General features: G+C 36.3%; 1 protein-coding gene across 4 annotated transcripts in view; it reads right to left on the bottom strand.

Moving 5' to 3' along the window:
• Positions 1 to 18,674, bottom strand: part of NRDC (nardilysin convertase) — a 101,166-nt gene that overhangs the window by 52,150 nt on the left and 30,342 nt on the right. For 3 of the 4 annotated variants that reach the window (XR_004681674.1, XM_035018568.1, XM_035018569.1), the window contains exons 2-4: positions 13,611 to 13,938; positions 9,233 to 9,314; positions 8,031 to 8,184 (exon numbers count right to left, since the gene is read on the bottom strand). Coding sequence is in view for 3 of the 4 variants with exons in the window: in XM_035018568.1 (XP_034874459.1) it covers positions 8,031 to 8,184; positions 9,233 to 9,314; positions 13,611 to 13,938 (564 nt within the window). In the remaining variant the exon portion in view is untranslated. Of the gene's footprint in view, positions 1 to 8,030; positions 8,185 to 9,232; positions 9,315 to 9,470; positions 9,541 to 10,470; positions 10,605 to 13,610; positions 13,939 to 18,674 lie in introns of all 4 variants that reach the window. The other variant, XM_035018570.1, reaches the window with a different exon arrangement.

Below are 18,674 nucleotides of genomic sequence, written 5' to 3'. Positions count from 1 at the left end.
AGGACCCTGGGACCATGACCTGAGCCGAAGGCAGATGCTTAACAATTGAGTCACCCAGGCGCCAGCCCCCAATATCTGTCTTTTAATTAGAATGCTTATTCATTTACATTTAATTACTGATAAGGCAGGATTTGTGTCTACTTCTTGCTGTGTTTTATATACATCTTACACCTTGTTCTCCCTCTATTCCTCCATTGCTGACTTCTTTTTGTTAAAATAGGTATTTTCTTTTCTTCTTTGGTGGAGGAGGGGAGGGACAGAGAGAGACTCTTAAACAATCTCCACACCTAGCACAGAGCCTGACATGAGGCTTGGTCTCACAAACCCAAGATCATGACCTGAGCCGAAATCAAGTGTCAGATGCTTAACTAACTGAGCCACCCAGATGCCCCCAAAATAGATATTTTCTGGTGTGCTATTTTAAACCCCTTGTCACTTCTTTTACTATATCTGAGTTATTTTCTTAACATCTTAACCTATAACAAGCCATTTTAAATTAATACTGACTTAATTTCAATTGTATACCATTTGCCCCTATATACCTGTTCTTTTACCCCTTTGAGCTGTCATACAAGTTATGGCTTTACAATTATATGACTATCAATAGATATTTATAAGTTTTGCTTTATAAAGTTAATGTCTTTTAAATCAGACAGGAGAAAAAAAACTTATAAAATTAAGTATATTTGTACTCTTTTATATATATCTATGTAGGAACCTTACCAGTGCACTTCATTTCTTCATGTGGATTTGACTGTCCTTTCATTTCAGCCAAGACTCCATTTATATGTCATATATAGATCTGCTAGCGACAAACTTAGTTCTTAATTTATCTGGGAATGTGTTAATTTTTTTAGTTAGAAGGACATTATTGCTGGATACAGAATTCTTGAGACTTCCAGGAAAGATGGCGGAGTAGGAGGACCCTAAGTTCACCATGTCCAATGGATACAACAAGATAACACATCAGTGTAAATAACCCATAAAATGATCTGAAGACTGGCAAAACAAACTCTCCATAGCTAAATGCAGAGAAGAAACCATATGGAAGAGGGCAGGAAGGGCAGAGTCATGGTTGGGGGCTAAACAGACACTGAGGACTGTCCATGGGAGGGAGGGACACCCGAGTGCACAGAGGGAGAGAAATAGACGGTCACATTGGGAAGCCCACACAGGAAAGACGAATTCCCATAATATTTGGCTTTGAAAAGCAGAGGGGCTGAATTTCACAAGTTCTCATAACCAGCAGGACTTAAAACCAGGTACTTTAAGAATCAGTGGGCTTGGTTCTGGGAGAGCCGGAGAGCAAGAGGAAACCAAACCACCACCCTTAAAGAGATAGCAGAACAGTCCCACAGAGACAGCATAGAGGCAGCAGTTTGAAAATCACCTGGAGTACACAGGAGGGAGATTTACTAATCTCAGATCCTGTGCTGTAGGAACAGGGACCAGTTGGGAGACTTCTCCAGGAACAAAGAAGCTGGCTGGGGCCATCTGCCTCCCCCTACCACCAGCCTAAGCATATAACACAAGGCTGACACTTGCTACCTAACTTGCTAACATCGCCAACCCACACCTGCATTCTCCTGTAGACATGCCCCTCCAGCCATGCCTGGGCTCCACGTCTCTTCCCACAGCAGATCAGGGCAAACCTCACTAACACCCTGCATCTCGCATGCTTCTACAGATCCGCCCCCTCCAATATACCCTTGGTGAGAGCCCGTCCAATGCAATGCCACAAGCCTCACAAGAGTGCAAGCAGCCCCAGTGTGCCAGCACCACTCCAAAGTGACTCCTGCCCCAAGGAAAGGGAAAGATAACCATATATACTAGTCACACAGCAGCCCCAACAGTGGTCTGGGAGTGAACAGCTGGTCTGATTGCAGGCCTTGCCCACCAATAAAAGCTTCTCAGGGGACAGGAAAAGCACCCTAGAGTTTGGTGCTACAGCATCTCTGGAAAACACCCAGTCTGACTCAACTAAAGCCCAAGGTGGCCGCAGACTGGCCCACTAACAGCACAGGAGCCAAACAAACAAAGAGAACCATTGCAGAGAAGTGGACTAAAGAAAAAAGCGGCTCAGCCACAACAGCAGGATGCCCACAACACACATAGGAGACACCCCTGAAGCACCAGGTTCTGGTGAACAAAGGACACTGCACTGCAGGGCAACACGACCTGTTCTTCGAAAGGCTGTTACTTTCAAGAGCAAGAGATGTAGCTGAATTTCCTAACACACAGAAACAGACTCATAAAGTTAAACGAAATGAGGAGACAGAGGAGTATGTCCCAAATGAAAGAACAAGACAAAACCACAGCAAGAGACCAAAATGAAACAGAGATAAGTAACATGCCTGATAGAGAATTTAAAGTAATAATAATAAAGATACTCACTGGACTTGGGAAAAGAGTGGAGGACCTCACTGAGACCCTTTACAAAGAGACAGAAAACATAAAGAACCAATCAGAGATGAAGAACTCAGAAAGTGAAATTAAAAATACACTAGATGGAATAAATTATAGATGAGAAGCAGGTGAATGGATCAGTGACCTGGAAGACAGAGTAATGGAAAGCAATCAAGATGAGGAGAGGGGAAAAAAACACTAAATGAAAATAGACTTAGAAAACTTAGTGACACCATCAAATGTAATAACATTCATTTTATAGGGATCTCAGGAGAAGAGAGAGGAAAGGTGACAGAAAATTTATTTGAATAGCTTTAAACTCCCTGAATCTGGGTGAGGGAAACAGAAATCCACATCCAGAAAGCACATAGATCTCCCAAGAAGATCCACACCAAGACACATAGTAGTTAAAGTGGCAAAACGTAGTGATAAAAAGAGAATTTTAAAAGCAGCAAGAGAAAACTGTTACATATAAGGGAAACCTCATAAGGCTGTTAGCTGATTTTTCATCAGAAACTTTACAGGCCAGAAAGAAGTGGCATGATCTATTCAAAGTGCTGAAAGGGAAAAATCTGCAGTCGAGAATACTCTATCCAGCAAGGCTACCATTCAGAATATAAGGAGAGCTAAAGAGTTTCCCAGACAGACCAAAGTTAAAGGAAATCATGACCACCAAAACAGCCCTATAAGCAATATTAAAGGGAACTCTATGAGTGGAAAGCAAAGACTATAAATAAGAGTTTAAAAAGTAGGAAGCACAAAAGTGGGAAAAATAAATGTATCTGTAAACATCAGTTAAAACACTCCCAAAAGAAAAGGATGTAAAGTATGACACCATATGCCTAAAACATAGTGGGGAGAGGAGTAAAGAATGGGCTAAAACTTAGGTGACCATCAACTTAATATAGACTGCTATATGCAGAAGATGTTATACACAAACCAAATGGTAACCACAAATCAAAAACTAGTAACAGATATGAAAAAAATAAAGACAAAGAAATCCAAGTATATCACTAAAGAAAGCCAAATAATCATGACAGAGAGAGCAAGAGAAGAAAGGAACAGAGAATAATTACAAAACAACCATAAAACAAGTAATAAAGTGGCAATAAGTACATATATATCACTAATCACATTGAATGTAAATGAACTAAACACTCAAAGCAAAAGACATAGGGTAATGGAATGGATAAAAAAGCAAGATCCATCTATATGCTACCTAAAAAAGACTCACTTCAGACCTAAAGACACATGCAGATTGAAAGTGAAGGGATAGAGAAGTATTTATCACACAAATGGATGTGAAAAGAAAGCTGGGGTATCAATACTTATATCAGACAAAATTGACTTTAAAACAAAGATTGTAGGAGGCGCCTGGATGGCTCAGATGGTTAAATGTCTGCCTTTGGCTCAGGTCATGATCCCAGAGTCCTGGGATCAGGCCCCGCATCAGGCTCCCTACTCAGTGGGAAGCCTGCTTCTCCCTCTCCCACTCCCCCTGCTTGTGTTCCCTCTCTTGCTGTGTCTCTCTCCATCAAAATAAATAAAATCTTTAAAAATAAAAAAAATAAAGCAAAGATTGTAACAAGAGAACAAGAAGGACGCTGTATAATCGTAAAGGGAACAATCCCAACGAGAAGATATAATAACTGTAAATATTTATGCACCAAACGTAAGAGCATAACATAAACATAAAGGAAGTAATCAATAGTAATAGAGTAATAGTAGGGGACTTTGATGCCCCACTCATATGAATGGACAGATTATCCAAACAGAAAATCAACAAGGAAATAATGGCTTTGAATGACACATTGTACCAGATGGATCTAACACATATACTCAGAACATTCCATCCTAAAATAACAGAACACACATTCTTCTCAAGTGCACAGGAACATTCTCCAGAATAGATTACATATTAGGCCATAAAACAAGTCTAAACAAATTTAAAAAGACTGAAGTTATACCATGCATCTTTTCTAACCACAATGCTATGAACTACAAATCAACCACAAGAAAATATCTGGAAAGAGCACAATTATGTGGAGGTTAAATAACATGCTACTAAACAATGAATGGGTCAACTAAGAAATCAGAGAAAATAAAAAAATACATGGAGACAAATGAAAATGAAAGCACAGCAGTTAAAATCTTTGGGAAGCAGCAAACTTTTCTAAGAAGGAAATTTATAGCAATACAGGCCTAACTCAAGAAGCAAGAAAAATATCAAATAAGCAAACGAACTTTACCTCTAAAGGAGCTAGAAAGGGATGCCAGGGTGGCTCAGTCGGTTAAGCAGCTGCCTTTGGCTCAGGTCATGATCCCAGGGTCCTGGGATCGAGCCCGCATCGGGCTCCCTGCTATGCAGGAAGCCTGCTTCTCCCTCTCCCACTCCCCCTGCTTGTGTTCCCTCTCTCACTGTTGCTCTATGTCAAATAAATAAATAAATAAATAAAGGAGCTAGAAAAAGAACAAGCAAAACCCAAAACCAGCAGAAGGAAGGAAATAATAAAAGACTAGAACAGAAATAAACAAAATAGAAACAAAAAGAACAGATCAATGAAACCAGGAGCTGGTTCTTTGAAAAAGAAAAAAAAAAATCAACAAAATTGATAAACATTCAGCCAGGCTCATCAAACAAACAAAGGATTCAAGTAAACAAATCAGAAATGAAAGAGGAAAAATAACAGACACCACAGAAATACAAAGGATTGTAAGAGAATATTCTGAAAAACTATTTCTATAGTAAATAAATAAAATCTTTAAAAAAAAAAAAAGAACTATTGGCACTCAATACATGCTATATGAGTCCTCTGTAAATGAACCAAAGACATTTGATTCCTTAGTAATTGTAGAAATATATTATCATACTTATTATAGTAGATACAGTACTTAACATTCTACCACTATCATTTGTTATAAATTCATGATTTGATATTCTTATTAATTTCTATTAATATAGCAGCATTCTTATCTGGTAGGTTCTTTTTTTGTAAGTAGAAACAAATATGTAAGTATCTTTCAATTTCCTAAAGCAGTCCTTAAATCAAAAATGTATAGTACAAAGAAATGAATCAAGTTCTTTAAGATTTTATTTATTTATTTATTTATTTATTTGAGAGAGAATGACAGACAGAGAGCATGAGAGGGAGGAAGGCCAGAGGGAGAAGCAGACTCCCCGCCGAGCAGGGAGCCCGATGCGGGACTCGATCCCGGGACTCCAGGATCATGACTTGAGCTGAAGGCAGTCGCTTAACCAACTGAGCCACCCAGGCACCCTGAATCAAGTTCTTTAAACTTTACACCACGTTTCATCAAATCTGAGGTGGTCGGAATTTATTCAACATACCCTTTGCCTAATCTTTTTTCCAATAAAATGGGCTTTTTCCTTATTTATATTTAGATATAACCAAATGTGGGTTTCCTTGATTTGGGGGGGTGAGAGGTTGTTGGTTTGTTTGGGGGGTTATTTTTTTATGTTTTTGTAACCAAATATAAAGTCATGAGAATTCAACTTGACTATTAAGGCTTAAGATTTCTTCACACATACAAAAACCTGTTTGGATTTTGTGAACCTTGGGAGCTAAGAACTTTGAAATAAGTAAGCACACAATCATCCTCAGAGTATTCCTGATTTTATAAGTTCATAGAAAAGATAACCTTTAGTATCATTTCCTCTGCCTTCACTGATTTATTTTGTCCCTGTCCTTTGTTATTTTGGAATTAAATGTTTAATTACAGAAACACTGAGTATCAAATATATGTGCTATGAGCATGTCCTTCAGTATACAATAAAAACAGCCATAAAGGGATGCCTGCGTGGCTCAGTCAGTTAAGTGTCTGCCTTTGGCTCAGGTCATGATCCCAGGATCTTGGGATGGAGTCCCGCATCGGGCTCCTTGCTCAGAGGGGAGCCTGCTTCCCCCTCTGCCTGCTCTGCCTGCTGCTCCCCCGCTTGGGCTCTCTATCTCTGACAAATAAAATCTTTAAAAAAAAAAAAAGCCATAAAATAATTCAATGAACAAGGTAGACAGCCATATTAGAGATTAATGAAGAAAACCCAAAATGTTGTATCTTGATAATGTTATCAAAGTAATAGTGTCAGTTTTAATGGGATTTTGACATTGTTTTAGCAAAAGAGTTGATAATTTGGGGGTTCAATAATGGTACATGCTTTCAACTTAAGGGAATTTTATCCAAAAGATTTTTCAGAGTCAAATTACTCTCTTAAGGGAAGAGACAATTTCTTTAAGAAAACTGAACTTCTGTCATGTTTTGAGGATCTTCTCGTCATTTATAGTTATTTTATGGTTATTTTTTCCATAAAAAAACAGTATTAATTCATTCAACAAATATCTGTGTATCTATCAAATTCTTGATGCTGGAGAGATACCAACAAAAAATAGACAAAAATCTCTGCCCTCAATGGCTTACATTACACTGGTCAAATTCAAGATTTCTTATATTTCAATCTTATATTTATCTAGAATTCGGCATGAAGTGACTCCTTTTTTCTAGTGTAGACTTTGGTCTGCAACCTTGTGATATCAAAACTCTACTAATGCACAGACATAAACTTTCTGGAAAACAGTTTTGCAATGAGTACCAAAAGCTCAGGAAAAAAAAAAAGCCTTAAAAATACACATGCAAAAAAAAAAAAAAAAAACCCACAAGCAAATATACTCAGCAATTTTACTTCCTAGAATTAACAGAAATAATTAAAAATGTGCACAAAGATTAAGATATTCATCACAGCATTAAAAATACTAGAAAACTGAACACAATTCAACTACCCAATCATATGTAACTTATTGAACACATTATGGTACTTCTTATACAATAAAAATACACAATTCCTTAATATTATGTTTTATAAATTATATAATTATGTGTAAAAATGATATACCTTGTTTAAAAATATAAAAGGATTCACCCATATGTGGAACTTAAGAAACAAATGAACAAAGGGAAGTAAAGGGACAAATCAAATAACAGACTCTTAACTACAGAGAACAAATAGATGGTTACCAGAAGGAAGGTGGGTGGGAGGATGGGTGAAATAGGTTAAGGGGATTAAGAGTACACTTATCTTGATGAGTACTGAGTAAAATATAGAATTGGTGAATCATTATATTGTACACCTAAAATGAACTTAACACTGTATGTTAACTATACTGGAATTAAAACTTAGAAGTTAAAATATAAAAAAATATGAATATGATCCCCTATCATTTAAAAATATAGATGGCTATATACCAAACATTAACCATAGTAATCTTTAGATTATAAAATGAGAAGCAATCATATCCCTTTTCTGCTTCTATTTTTCTGTATTTTCTACTAAATTAGAAAAATAATTGCAATAATGAGCCAACAGAGATTACATTTATGAAACTCAAAGGTATTTAAGGGTTTCAGTTTAATCTTCAATACAAAGACTAAGTATTACAGAACAGGAGCCAAGGGCATTTAATAGTTTGCTCCTTTCTCCAAATAAAGTATTATGACAATTCTACAGAATTAGAGTACTGCTTAAAAAGAAATACCAGAGAACAACGTCCAATATTTCCATTTGTAAAATGTCATTAGATAATTAAAATAAAAATACATTTTGAGTTGGTTACCTATCCAGGGCTTCCTTGAAGTATTTTCTCTGGACATCAAATTGAAAGACTGTACGTTCACAATCAGTTGAAGCATTATCACTACCCCCATGTTTCTTCAGGAAGGCATCAAATCCATTTTCATCTGGATATTTCAAACTACCCATGAACACCACTAAGTGGAAAGAACACAAAGTCACAGAACACGATATAGACAATGTTTTTATTATCAAGGGTAACATTTCTCAAATGCAAAAAAACTGGAAGAAAATATACCAACATGTTAACAGTGGTTGTGTCTGGATAATACTTTCTTCATTGTATGTTTTTGTAATTTTCTATAATGCTCATACATTAGTTTTATACTAAAAAAAATAAGCATTTTATTTTTAAAGAAATATTTTATTTGTAAAAAGGTTAAAATGCAAACATAAGCATGTATGCAGATTGTTATTATAATAACTCCTAAGGAGAGACATTTACCCGCAACTAGCTTAGAAAATCAGAATACAGGGCGCCTGGGTGGCTCAGTCGGTTAAGCGACTGCCTTCGGCTCAGGTCATGATCCCAGGGTCCTGGGATCGAGCCCCGCATCGGGCTCCCTGCTCCGCGGGAAGCCTGCTTCTCCCTCTCCCACTCCCCCTGCTTGTGTTCCCCTCTCTCTCTGTGTCTCTCTCTGTCAAATAAATAAATTTTAAAAATCTAAAAAAAAAAAAGAAAAAGAAAATCAGAATACAAATAATTCAGGAAAACAAATATAGATTTAAGTATTTATATCTGTATAACATCCACACAGGTTTTATTTAGGTACATTCATAGTTAAACTGAAGATTTTGTTTTGTTTTGATATTAATCATGTTTTTTTATTTTCTGTATTTCAAATGCTTTGACATCTTGGGGACTTGTTAAACCTGGAAGAGACAGCCCTTCCCAAAGTTAAAGACTAGATTCCTAGAGACAGGCAATTGTCTCCTGATCTGCTGGCCTTAAATACCTGAACAATAATAAAATCGACATTTTAGAATATTCTTCTAAGTGGTTTCATCCTAATCCACAAAACTAGTACGGTTAAGGAAATTAAGTCCTCACCTAGGATATTCATAAATACTTTTTCTTAGCCTTTTCCCTTGTTAAACATACCACACTTCTATCAAACCAGCTTCTCAATTCATGAAATCTGGAGGAAAAACACACTCAGGAATGATATTTTACAAAGATCTTACTGTGCTCCAAAAAGTGTGCCAGCCCGGGCAGGTCCTCCGGATCAGCAAAACTCCCAACTCCAACACAAAGAGCCGCTGCAGACTGGAGTGAGTAGAACACATACAAAGAGTGAGTCAGTCCTAAAGGAATACTACTACCATCACATATTAAGGATTCACTTGGAGATGGAGGTTTTCCAACAGAAAGTAACAAAATTCTTTCCCTGAGTATCAGGAGGAGCAGCAAAGTGAAACTCACCAGAACTGTGTCAGTTTCACCCTGCTGCTCCTCCTCTTGACATCCTGCCAAAGGCTGAACAGGTGCAGACCTAAGGGAAAAAGCAGAAACAGACAGGAAAAAAAAAAAAAGGAAAGGGGACTAGCCAGCCCACCCAAATATCATTTCCTGCCAGCATTTCAGAGTTCTGAACCAAGTATATTTCCTGATTTATTAGATTTCGGAAATCTGCATAAGTAATATATCTAGGTAGATTATCTCTAAAGATCTCTTAGCAATTAAAGACTCTGTGTTCAGTAACTCAGTTAGTAGATGTGAGACTTCTCAGTGTTTTTCAGAAAATTTTATTTTTATTAAAACAGGGTAAAAATGTGTCAGGAAAACATCTAATAAAGTAAATGGTTAAAAAAAGAAAATCTTTACTAAAAATCTATAGAACTAAACTTTAAAGAGGCTTTTTAGTTCTTCATTTCTTCATATACAGATTACATATATCAGTAGATATTCTCCCAATACCTTGGGCAAATCAGAGCTTTTAACAAAACAGATGGTCAAGAAGTATACTACTTATAAATGATTAGGTATACCAATAGAAATGATCAGGTATACCACTTAAAATGATTAGGGCATACCATTATATCATTGTAAATTAAAAGACACAAAACAGGAGAAGAAAATAGTCAATCTGAATCCTTGAGGAATAGGAAGTTGAATTATTAAATTCCCCAACTTTTTCAAATGCCAATTTTAAAAGGCTAACATATTTGGTGTCAAAGACCGTTTTGATAAATGGTTACTCTTTTAGAAAGAGAACTTTTAAGAGCGAGGGTGTACCTGGTACAAAGTCCAACCATCTGTCAGAAAATGAAAATATGTTTTTAGAAGAACCAAACAGCCTCGTTTGATACTGTAAATCCCATTTTGAAGACGTAGGAACATAAACTCAGTTAAAACATGGGGGAATAGCCACTTCTTCAAACCACAGTCTAACCTGTTCTGTGATGTTTAATAGGTGCCTAACCTGCTTTCAGCTCCAACTACCCCATAAAGATTTCTTGTCTCGACCAGCAGGGCTGAAGACATTTTTGTATAAGTTGACTTAAACCACAGTCTATCAGTCAGCTTTGACCACAGCAAAAACAGGCTCTGCGATTGCTAGAAAAGAAATTCATACTTGAGAATTAACTACCCAAGAAATTCATACTTGAGAAATTCATACTTGAGAACTGACTTAAGAAAACCCTGAACAAATCATTAATTCTGTATTTATCATACTTAAATTTCAACCTTGTTAATTTATCAAACCTTTCAGATCAAAAACAACTTCCTTTTGGGAGGAGGAAAATGGAGGGGGATGAAAATGATCCTCAGAAAAGTAGTTAACTCTTAATTAGGTAAATGTTCTCCAAAAACCTCAAAATCATTTCTTTCCACTTCTTTTATTAATTCTCATATTTACCTTAAACAAGGTCCACATTTTTCAAATAAAAATTAAATCATAAAACCACTGCAAAACCCTAAACTACTCTTAAGGCACCTCTTATCCTGACTAACTTTATTTCCCTGTTACAGACACTTATTCCAATGAATATAAACCATTTCCAATGTACAATCATAGGACCTTTCCTTTCATGAGTGTAACCACTCCATCTGAATGAACAATTTGATTTCATCTTCAAACTATATTAGGTTCCTGCGTTGCTTTCTAATATGATCCAGAACATTAGCTATCAATATCTTATAAGGGAGTATATCATATTGAGTTTTCAGAAAAGAAAGGCAGCATTTTAGCCATTTTTAAATGATCACTACAATATGATCCTGATGCTCTAGAAAAGGTAAACATTTAGAGTTTGATCCACCTAAGCAAAAAAAAAAGGGGTACCAAAACACTGGATGCACATCTTCGTTTGTCAAAGGGGTTCACAACTGCTATACAAATCTAAGGTATTTTATTACATCTTGACAATAAAACTGGCTGTCAAAACAAGCTTTTAATTTAACCCTAGAGTTTTACTTATCAGTTGACAGAAGATATAAAGAAGTCCAAAGCATGGGAAAAGTTGTTAATAGACAGGTATACAAAGAAACTTTCAGATGGGAAATATTCAGTTATAAAGTTATGACATAATCAGTTTTAGAGCTAAAATGGGCCTTAAAAATTATGTATATAATCTAGGGACAATCATGCAACTCTTTATCTCTAGATCAAGTAATTTCGAGCCCCATGTTGGGTAGAGAGATTACTTAAAAAAAAAAAAAAAACAACCCTTAAAAAAGTATGTGAATAATCTAATCCTGTTGTTTTAGAAATGAGAAAATGAAAAGGCATAAAACCATCCAGAGACAGAGCCAGAATTAGAACTCAGGTTTCCTGACTGTCCATGTTCTTTCTACTCTGTGACTTTTATAATTTCTTCCTTTCTATTATTGCTCTATTTGGAATTATAAGGTCTATTTTAAATTAAATTAATGTTACCAGTTCCTGATTTATTCATAGAGTATCAAGTATTTTCTTTTCAGTATTTTCATTTTTATTCCTGAAGTTTTCCAACTAATACCACTTAATCCTATCATGTTACCCCAAAACAGGCATCACTCATAATATATATAGCAAGGGGCAAATAGATTCTTAAAAACATGACCCAATTCCCCCAATAACTTAGTGAAAAAACTGTTACAATCTTCTTTAAGAAAATAATTTTTCTAGGAAGAGTGACTATCAACAAAAGGATTTATTTATAACATATCTACTACCTGTATTCTCATATCTTTATGTCTCTGAGGGCTGACCACCTTATGGTATAATATGTTTGACATCTAGATTTTGGTCTTAGTATAATATGTTTGACATCTAGATTTTAGCCTTAATAATATTAACCTTATTTCATTTGTATGTTGACTATATCATGTTGAATGTATTATCGATAGTCAAGAAACTGATTTTAACAAACATTTGCTGATCGATTCAACTGTAATGTCTCCAAAAAATATTATCCTCTAATATAGGTACTCCCTACTGTAAAAAGGAGGCATTCTTTAAAAGATATCCAGAGAGGGAAATTCTCCTCATCAAGACCTATTGATATATTTACTTATTGTTATTATACTTGACCCTTAACACAGGTTTGAACTGTCCAGGTCCACTTAACTTGGATATTTTTCGATAAATACAATATTGTAAATGTATTTTCTCTTACTCATGATTTTCTTCATAATGTTTTCTTTTCTCTAGCTCACTTTATTGTAAGAATACAGTACATAATACATATAACATACAAAATATGTGTTAATCAGGACACCCGGGTGGCTCAATTGGTGAAGCATCTGCCTTCAGCTCAGGTCATGATCCCAGGGTCCTGGAATCAAGCCCCGCATGAGCCAGGAGCCCACTTCTCCCTCTCCCTCTGCTCCTGCCCCCATGCTCATGCTCTCTCTCCCACACTCTGTCTCAAATAAATAAATAAAATCTTTTTTTTTAAATGTGTGTGTTAATCAACTATTTATCTTATTAGTAAGTCTTCCAGTGAACAGTAGGCTATTAGTAGTAAAATTTTAGGGGAACCAAAAGTTATACAAGGATTTTCTACTGCACAGGTGGTTGGTACCCCTGAACCCCACATTGTTCAACAGTCAACTATATATATATTACACTAAGCTCAACTGCCCATTTTTATTTCAATTCCTCCAAATTACTTGATGCTTTCCCGTAAAAAGAGATAAAAACACATGAAATTACTAAACAGAAATTACCCATGAGGACTCTCAGAACCACAGGCCCAGGTGAGGACTCTATACTATCTTGGTCTTTTCTTTTTCGAGTCTCTCCAAAGATAATATACTCTCTTATCCCTCTTCTCCATGCTAAGAATTACACAAATCCTCAAATATTACCAGTGATTACTTCTGAGAGTTATGATTGAGTGATTTTTACATTTTTTAAATTTTCCATCCATTTCTATAATGAGCTTCTATACTTTTATAATCAGAGCAAAATGTTTTTAAAATGTTATTTTTATACAGAATAAATAGAACTTTCCTGAAGATCAAAAAATGAATATACACTTATTTTTTGACATTAAGAAATAAAACATGAGTTTAGGAATTATCCCAAAGAATTCCCAAATTAGAAAAAGACATAATAATAAACATGATTCACACCTGTTTTTCAGCGGTTTTCTTTCTAGCTTCTGCCCTCTCTTCTAATTCTTCTAATTCATTATCCTCAGTATCAAGATCATCATCATCATGTTCATCATCATCATCAAACTCCTCTTCATCATCAAAACCCTCTTCATCATCATCTTCTATTTCAGCTCCAGAATCTTCATCATCATCATCATCGTCGTCATCGTCGTCGTCGTCTTCCTCTTCTTCCTCTTCTTCCTCTTCTTCTTCTTCATCATCTGTTGCATCTCCTGTTTTACCTTCCATATTACTTAGGTCTGAAATCAAAAGTGCCTGCAAGCCATTCCGTAATTTGATGTATCTAAAGAAAAAAAAAATCACAAAACATTTTGAGTCAGCTATTCATTACACACACCAACACAAATGATCATTTTAGCAGAATAAAAAAAAAAGTACATATACATACACACACACCCAATACTATGTTTATATTAATAAAACTAGTTGTTTCTGCAGAGGGGAAACCTCAGAAGCTTATCACTTTCTGAGTAGCCAAAGAGAAAAGATAAGAGACAGTTCACTGTATTTTTTAATTCTGAACTATGAAAATACATTTACCTGTTCAAATACCAAAATTTAGAAGTTAAACACAGACAACAAGCCCACAATTCACCCTCCCTTAACTATTTCTTTAATTTATAAGTACTTAAATATTTTATCATACCAGAAGACTCAACCTAACAGAAACATATCACTCAATACACAGAGCAGTCAGGTCAGCTTAAATATTAAAGCAAAATCTCATATATTTAAACTCTGTTCCTTCCCTTTGATACAATGTATTTGATATTTTATACCAGTTTTCCGAACTGCTTTTATGGACTTAAAAAAGTAGCTACATCTCTAAGAAAACTAAATCCCACAGTCTGGTAGCCTAGCAGGAAAATGATTATCCTATTAGTAAAACTGCTATGCCAGTTTGATGATAGGATGCCTACTATAAACTTCTCCTGTTTATACTTATTCTTTCGTGTGTTATTCAATAGCATTTACTCAGCAGCCTTTAATATATCAGCTACCATACTACATTTAGAGTAAAGTTAATAAAACCACATTTCTTACCACCAGGCATTCACTGTCTAGTAAAATATGATGCAATTAAGCCAGTACAATCCAGAATGATAGCACTAAACATGTTAAACATGTTAGAAAGAAGGAAGCAATAAGGGAAGCCCTTAAAGCAAGGTACACTTAAGTTGAGCTTTCAAGATGAAAAATGTTTGGAAATGATGTAAGTACTACAGCTCGGTGAGTTGTTCCTTTTTTCTCTCCTCTTTCATTTACAACTAATCGGACCTCTGTAACTGAAAAAAACTGCCTCTGCACAGCAAACCAGGAAACCTGAGACATCCACCCATGTAACTCAAAGTGGGTAGACTGGGCCATGGACAGGCTGTGGGAGCTAGTGTCACCAGGTCCAGCAGCAGAACAGCACAATGTTGCTGGCAGAAGAGACAGAGGGTCAAGGTGGTGGGTGGAGGTCTGCCCAACTGTGAATTCTGCAGCTGAAGGGACCCATTGCTCTGAGGAATAACAGCAATGACTGTAGGGAAGGAAAGAAAAGGGAAGTAGGCAAACAACCAGTACTGAAAGAAAATGTCTCCCGTTGTGTATCCTGGGTTCAGGCAAGGAGACTGCCCACAGACTCCTGGGTACCCCAACTGGAGGATCCTCCTACCAGGCTGTGGGCATACCCAAAGCCTCAAATGCTAAGTATACACCTCCCCCCACTCTGCCTCCTTCCTGCCTTCCTTTCTTCCTTCCTCCCTCCCTCCTTCCCTTCCTTCCTTCTCTTTCTAAATCATCTGCTTCCAACCTTAGCAATAAATCAGCTCTGGTGTACTATAGTGCCACCTCCTGGAAAACAAAAAGAAGGCTCCTAATTTACCAGGCTGTTAAACTGTTAAAATCAAAGTAAACAAAACCTTGCCTAAATAAGAAAGGTGTTTGCTACTTAAGTGCTGCAGCAGAAGCACTTTTCATCAAACACCATCAAAAAACATAATATTTTTAAAAATATTTTTTATTTATTTGACAGAGAGAGACACAGTGAGACAAGGAACACAAGCAGGGGGAGTAGGAGAGGGAGAAGACTCCTGGCTGAGCAGGGAGCCCGATGCAGGGCCCGATCCCAGGACCCTGGGATCATGACCTGAGCCGAAGGCAGACGTTAGTTTAACAACTGAGCCACCCAGGCACCCCTAAAAAACATAATATTTTATCACAAAAAGGAAATGACAATTTTCTAGCAACTGAACCCAAAGACATGGAATGTTGCAATCTAACTGATAAAGAATTCAAAATATTATAAAGAAATTCAACAAGCTACAAAAAACTCAGGCAATACAATGATCTCAGAAAGATAATGAATGAACATAAGGAGTACTTTACCAAAGAGAAAAAAAAAACCCAGAGCTGAAGAAATCAATTAATCAGGTATGAGAATGCACTAGAAATTGAGCAGAGAGATGAAGAGAGAATTAACAAGCTGGAAGATAGGAATCTAGAAATGATCCTGGTGGAAAAGAAGAAGAACTTAAGATTTTTTTAAAGTGATGAAAGCTATTAAACTTCATTAGAAAAGCCAACATAAGAATAATGGGTATTCCAGAAAAAGAGGAGAGGTTATAGGTGGCAATGAGTTTATTTAACAAAATAATAGCTGACAACTTCCCAAACCTGGAAAAGAAACTGGATATACAAGTCCACAAAGCCAATAGAATACCTTATTATCTCAATGCAAAAAGACCTTCACCAAAATATATTAAATCTGTTGAGGGGCACCTGGCTGGCTCAGTCAGTAGAGCATGTGACACTTGATCTCAGGGTTGTGAGTTCAAGCCTCACGTTCAGTGTAGAGATTACTTAAAAATAAATCTTTAAAAAAAATTTTTTTTTAAATAATAAAACTGCCGGGCTCCTGGGTGGCTCAGATGGTTAAGCGTCTGCTGTCGGTTCAAGTCATGATCCCAGGGTCCTGGGATCAAGTTCCGCATCTGGCTCCCTGCTCAGCAGGAAGCCTGCTTCTCCCTCTGCCTCTCTCTCTCTCTGTCTCTTATGAATAAATAAATAAAATCTTTAAAAATAATAATAAAACTGCCGTACGCCAATGATAAAAAAAAAATGTAAGGTAGCTAGGGAAAAGAAAGACAGTAACCTTACAAAGAAACCCACATTTGGCTATGAGCAGATTTCTCATCAGAAAATCTACAGACCAGGAGAGAATGGAATTACATATTCAAAATGTTGAAAGATAGAAACTGTCAGCCAAGAATACTCTATATGCCAAACTTATCCTCCAGATATGAAAGAGAAATAAAGGCTTTCCCAGACTAACAAAAGCTAAGGGAGTTTACCACCAGGAGACCCACTATACTTGCCTTAAAATAAATGTTGAAAGGAGCTCTTCAAGCTGAACAAAAAGACCTATGTACACTAAACTATAATTAAGGTGATATATAGAATTAGAAAACTGATTCTTTTTTAGAATATGTTAAACTCTTAATTATAACATAAAAATTAAAGGAAAAGAACATTAAAAATAACTACAGCTATTATAATTAAGTAAAAAAACCACAGCATAAACAGAGGTAATTTGTGATATCAAAAATATAAAAAGGGAACAGTAAAATGATGGAACTTTTATAGACAAATGAAGATAAACTGGTATCAGAAGAAAAAGGACTATTTCATTTATGAAATATTTTTTTCTTTCATAATTAAGTTTTTATTGATTATTCTAAGGATCAGGTCAGCCATTTCAATTTGTACAATTCTTAACATACATACCAAAAATCTAAAAAATCATGTAGTTGTGATTCTTTTCCAAAAGTTATTCCAGTGACCTTCCAGCTTAAAATTTGGAGGCAAATTTTCCTTAACAGTATTTCAAGTACCAATATCATCAAATGTTGATACACTGTTACATTAAGTCCCATTAATTCACAATATCATATACACTACATACTCAAATTTTTTATCTTGCACAGCACATTAATAAAGTTACTAGAAAAACTGGACACCACAACCAAGATGTTACAGAGAGTACAAAATTCTGACAGGGAGAGCCAAGATCAAGGAGTAGTTTTCTTTAGGAAACAATTCTACCAAAAACAACACGGGAAGAGAAGTAATTTAAAATGTTCAAGACAGGGGCACCTGGGTAGCTCAGTCGGTTATGCATCTGCCTTTGGCTCAGTCATGATCCCAGGGTCCTGGCATCAAGCCCCATATCGGGATCCCTGCTCCAAGGGAAGCCTGCTTCTCCCTCTCCCACCCCACCCCTGCTTGTGTTCCTGCTCTCACTGTGTCTCTCTCTGTCAAATAAATAAATAAAATCTTAAAAAAAAAAAAATGTTTGGAACAACTGGGTGGCTCAGTCGGTTAAGCATCTGCCTTCAGGTCAGGTCATGATCCCAGGATCCTGGGATCGAGTCCCGCATCGGGCTCCTTGCTCTGTGGTGAGCCTGCTTCTCCCTCTGCCGCTCCCCCTGCTTATGCTGTTCACTCTCGCTTTCTCTCTCTGACAAATAAAATCTTTAAAAATAAATTAATTAATTAAATAAATAAAAAAATTAAAAAATGAATGTTCAAGACATAGTAAATGCACAACTGCCCCCAAATTGCCATTTAGTATGTTTGGTATTTATATAAAAACTACCCCATCTACGGAATGTTGAGCTGATACCCAAGACAATCAAGGCCTCCCACATTCAATATCCCACTATTTTCTGGTTGTACCAAAAAATAGGCAACCAGCAAATGATTTCACCTCTTAAAAAAAAAAAAGGCATTTACACTTAAAAAATGGGATGAGATGGGATTCCCTCCTTCTTAAAAATATTTCTAGGGACGCCTGGGTGGCTCAGTTGGTTAAGTGTCTGCCTTCGGCTCAGGTCATGATCCCAGAGTCCTGGGATCGGAGGAGCCTGCTTCTCACTCTGCCTGCCTCTGTCTCTCTCTCTCTGATAAATAAATACAATCTTAAAAAAATATATTTAAAAAAAATATTTCTAGAGCTACTAAAAAACTTGCATT

The sequence above is a fragment of the Mirounga leonina genome, unplaced genomic scaffold, assembly GCF_011800145.1.
Source record: "Mirounga leonina isolate KUSES-001 unplaced genomic scaffold, KU_Mleo_1.0 Mir_173, whole genome shotgun sequence".
In the NCBI taxonomy this organism is placed as follows: domain Eukaryota; kingdom Metazoa; phylum Chordata; class Mammalia; order Carnivora; family Phocidae; genus Mirounga; species Mirounga leonina.
This window is presented reverse-complemented; position numbering and strand designations above follow the sequence as displayed.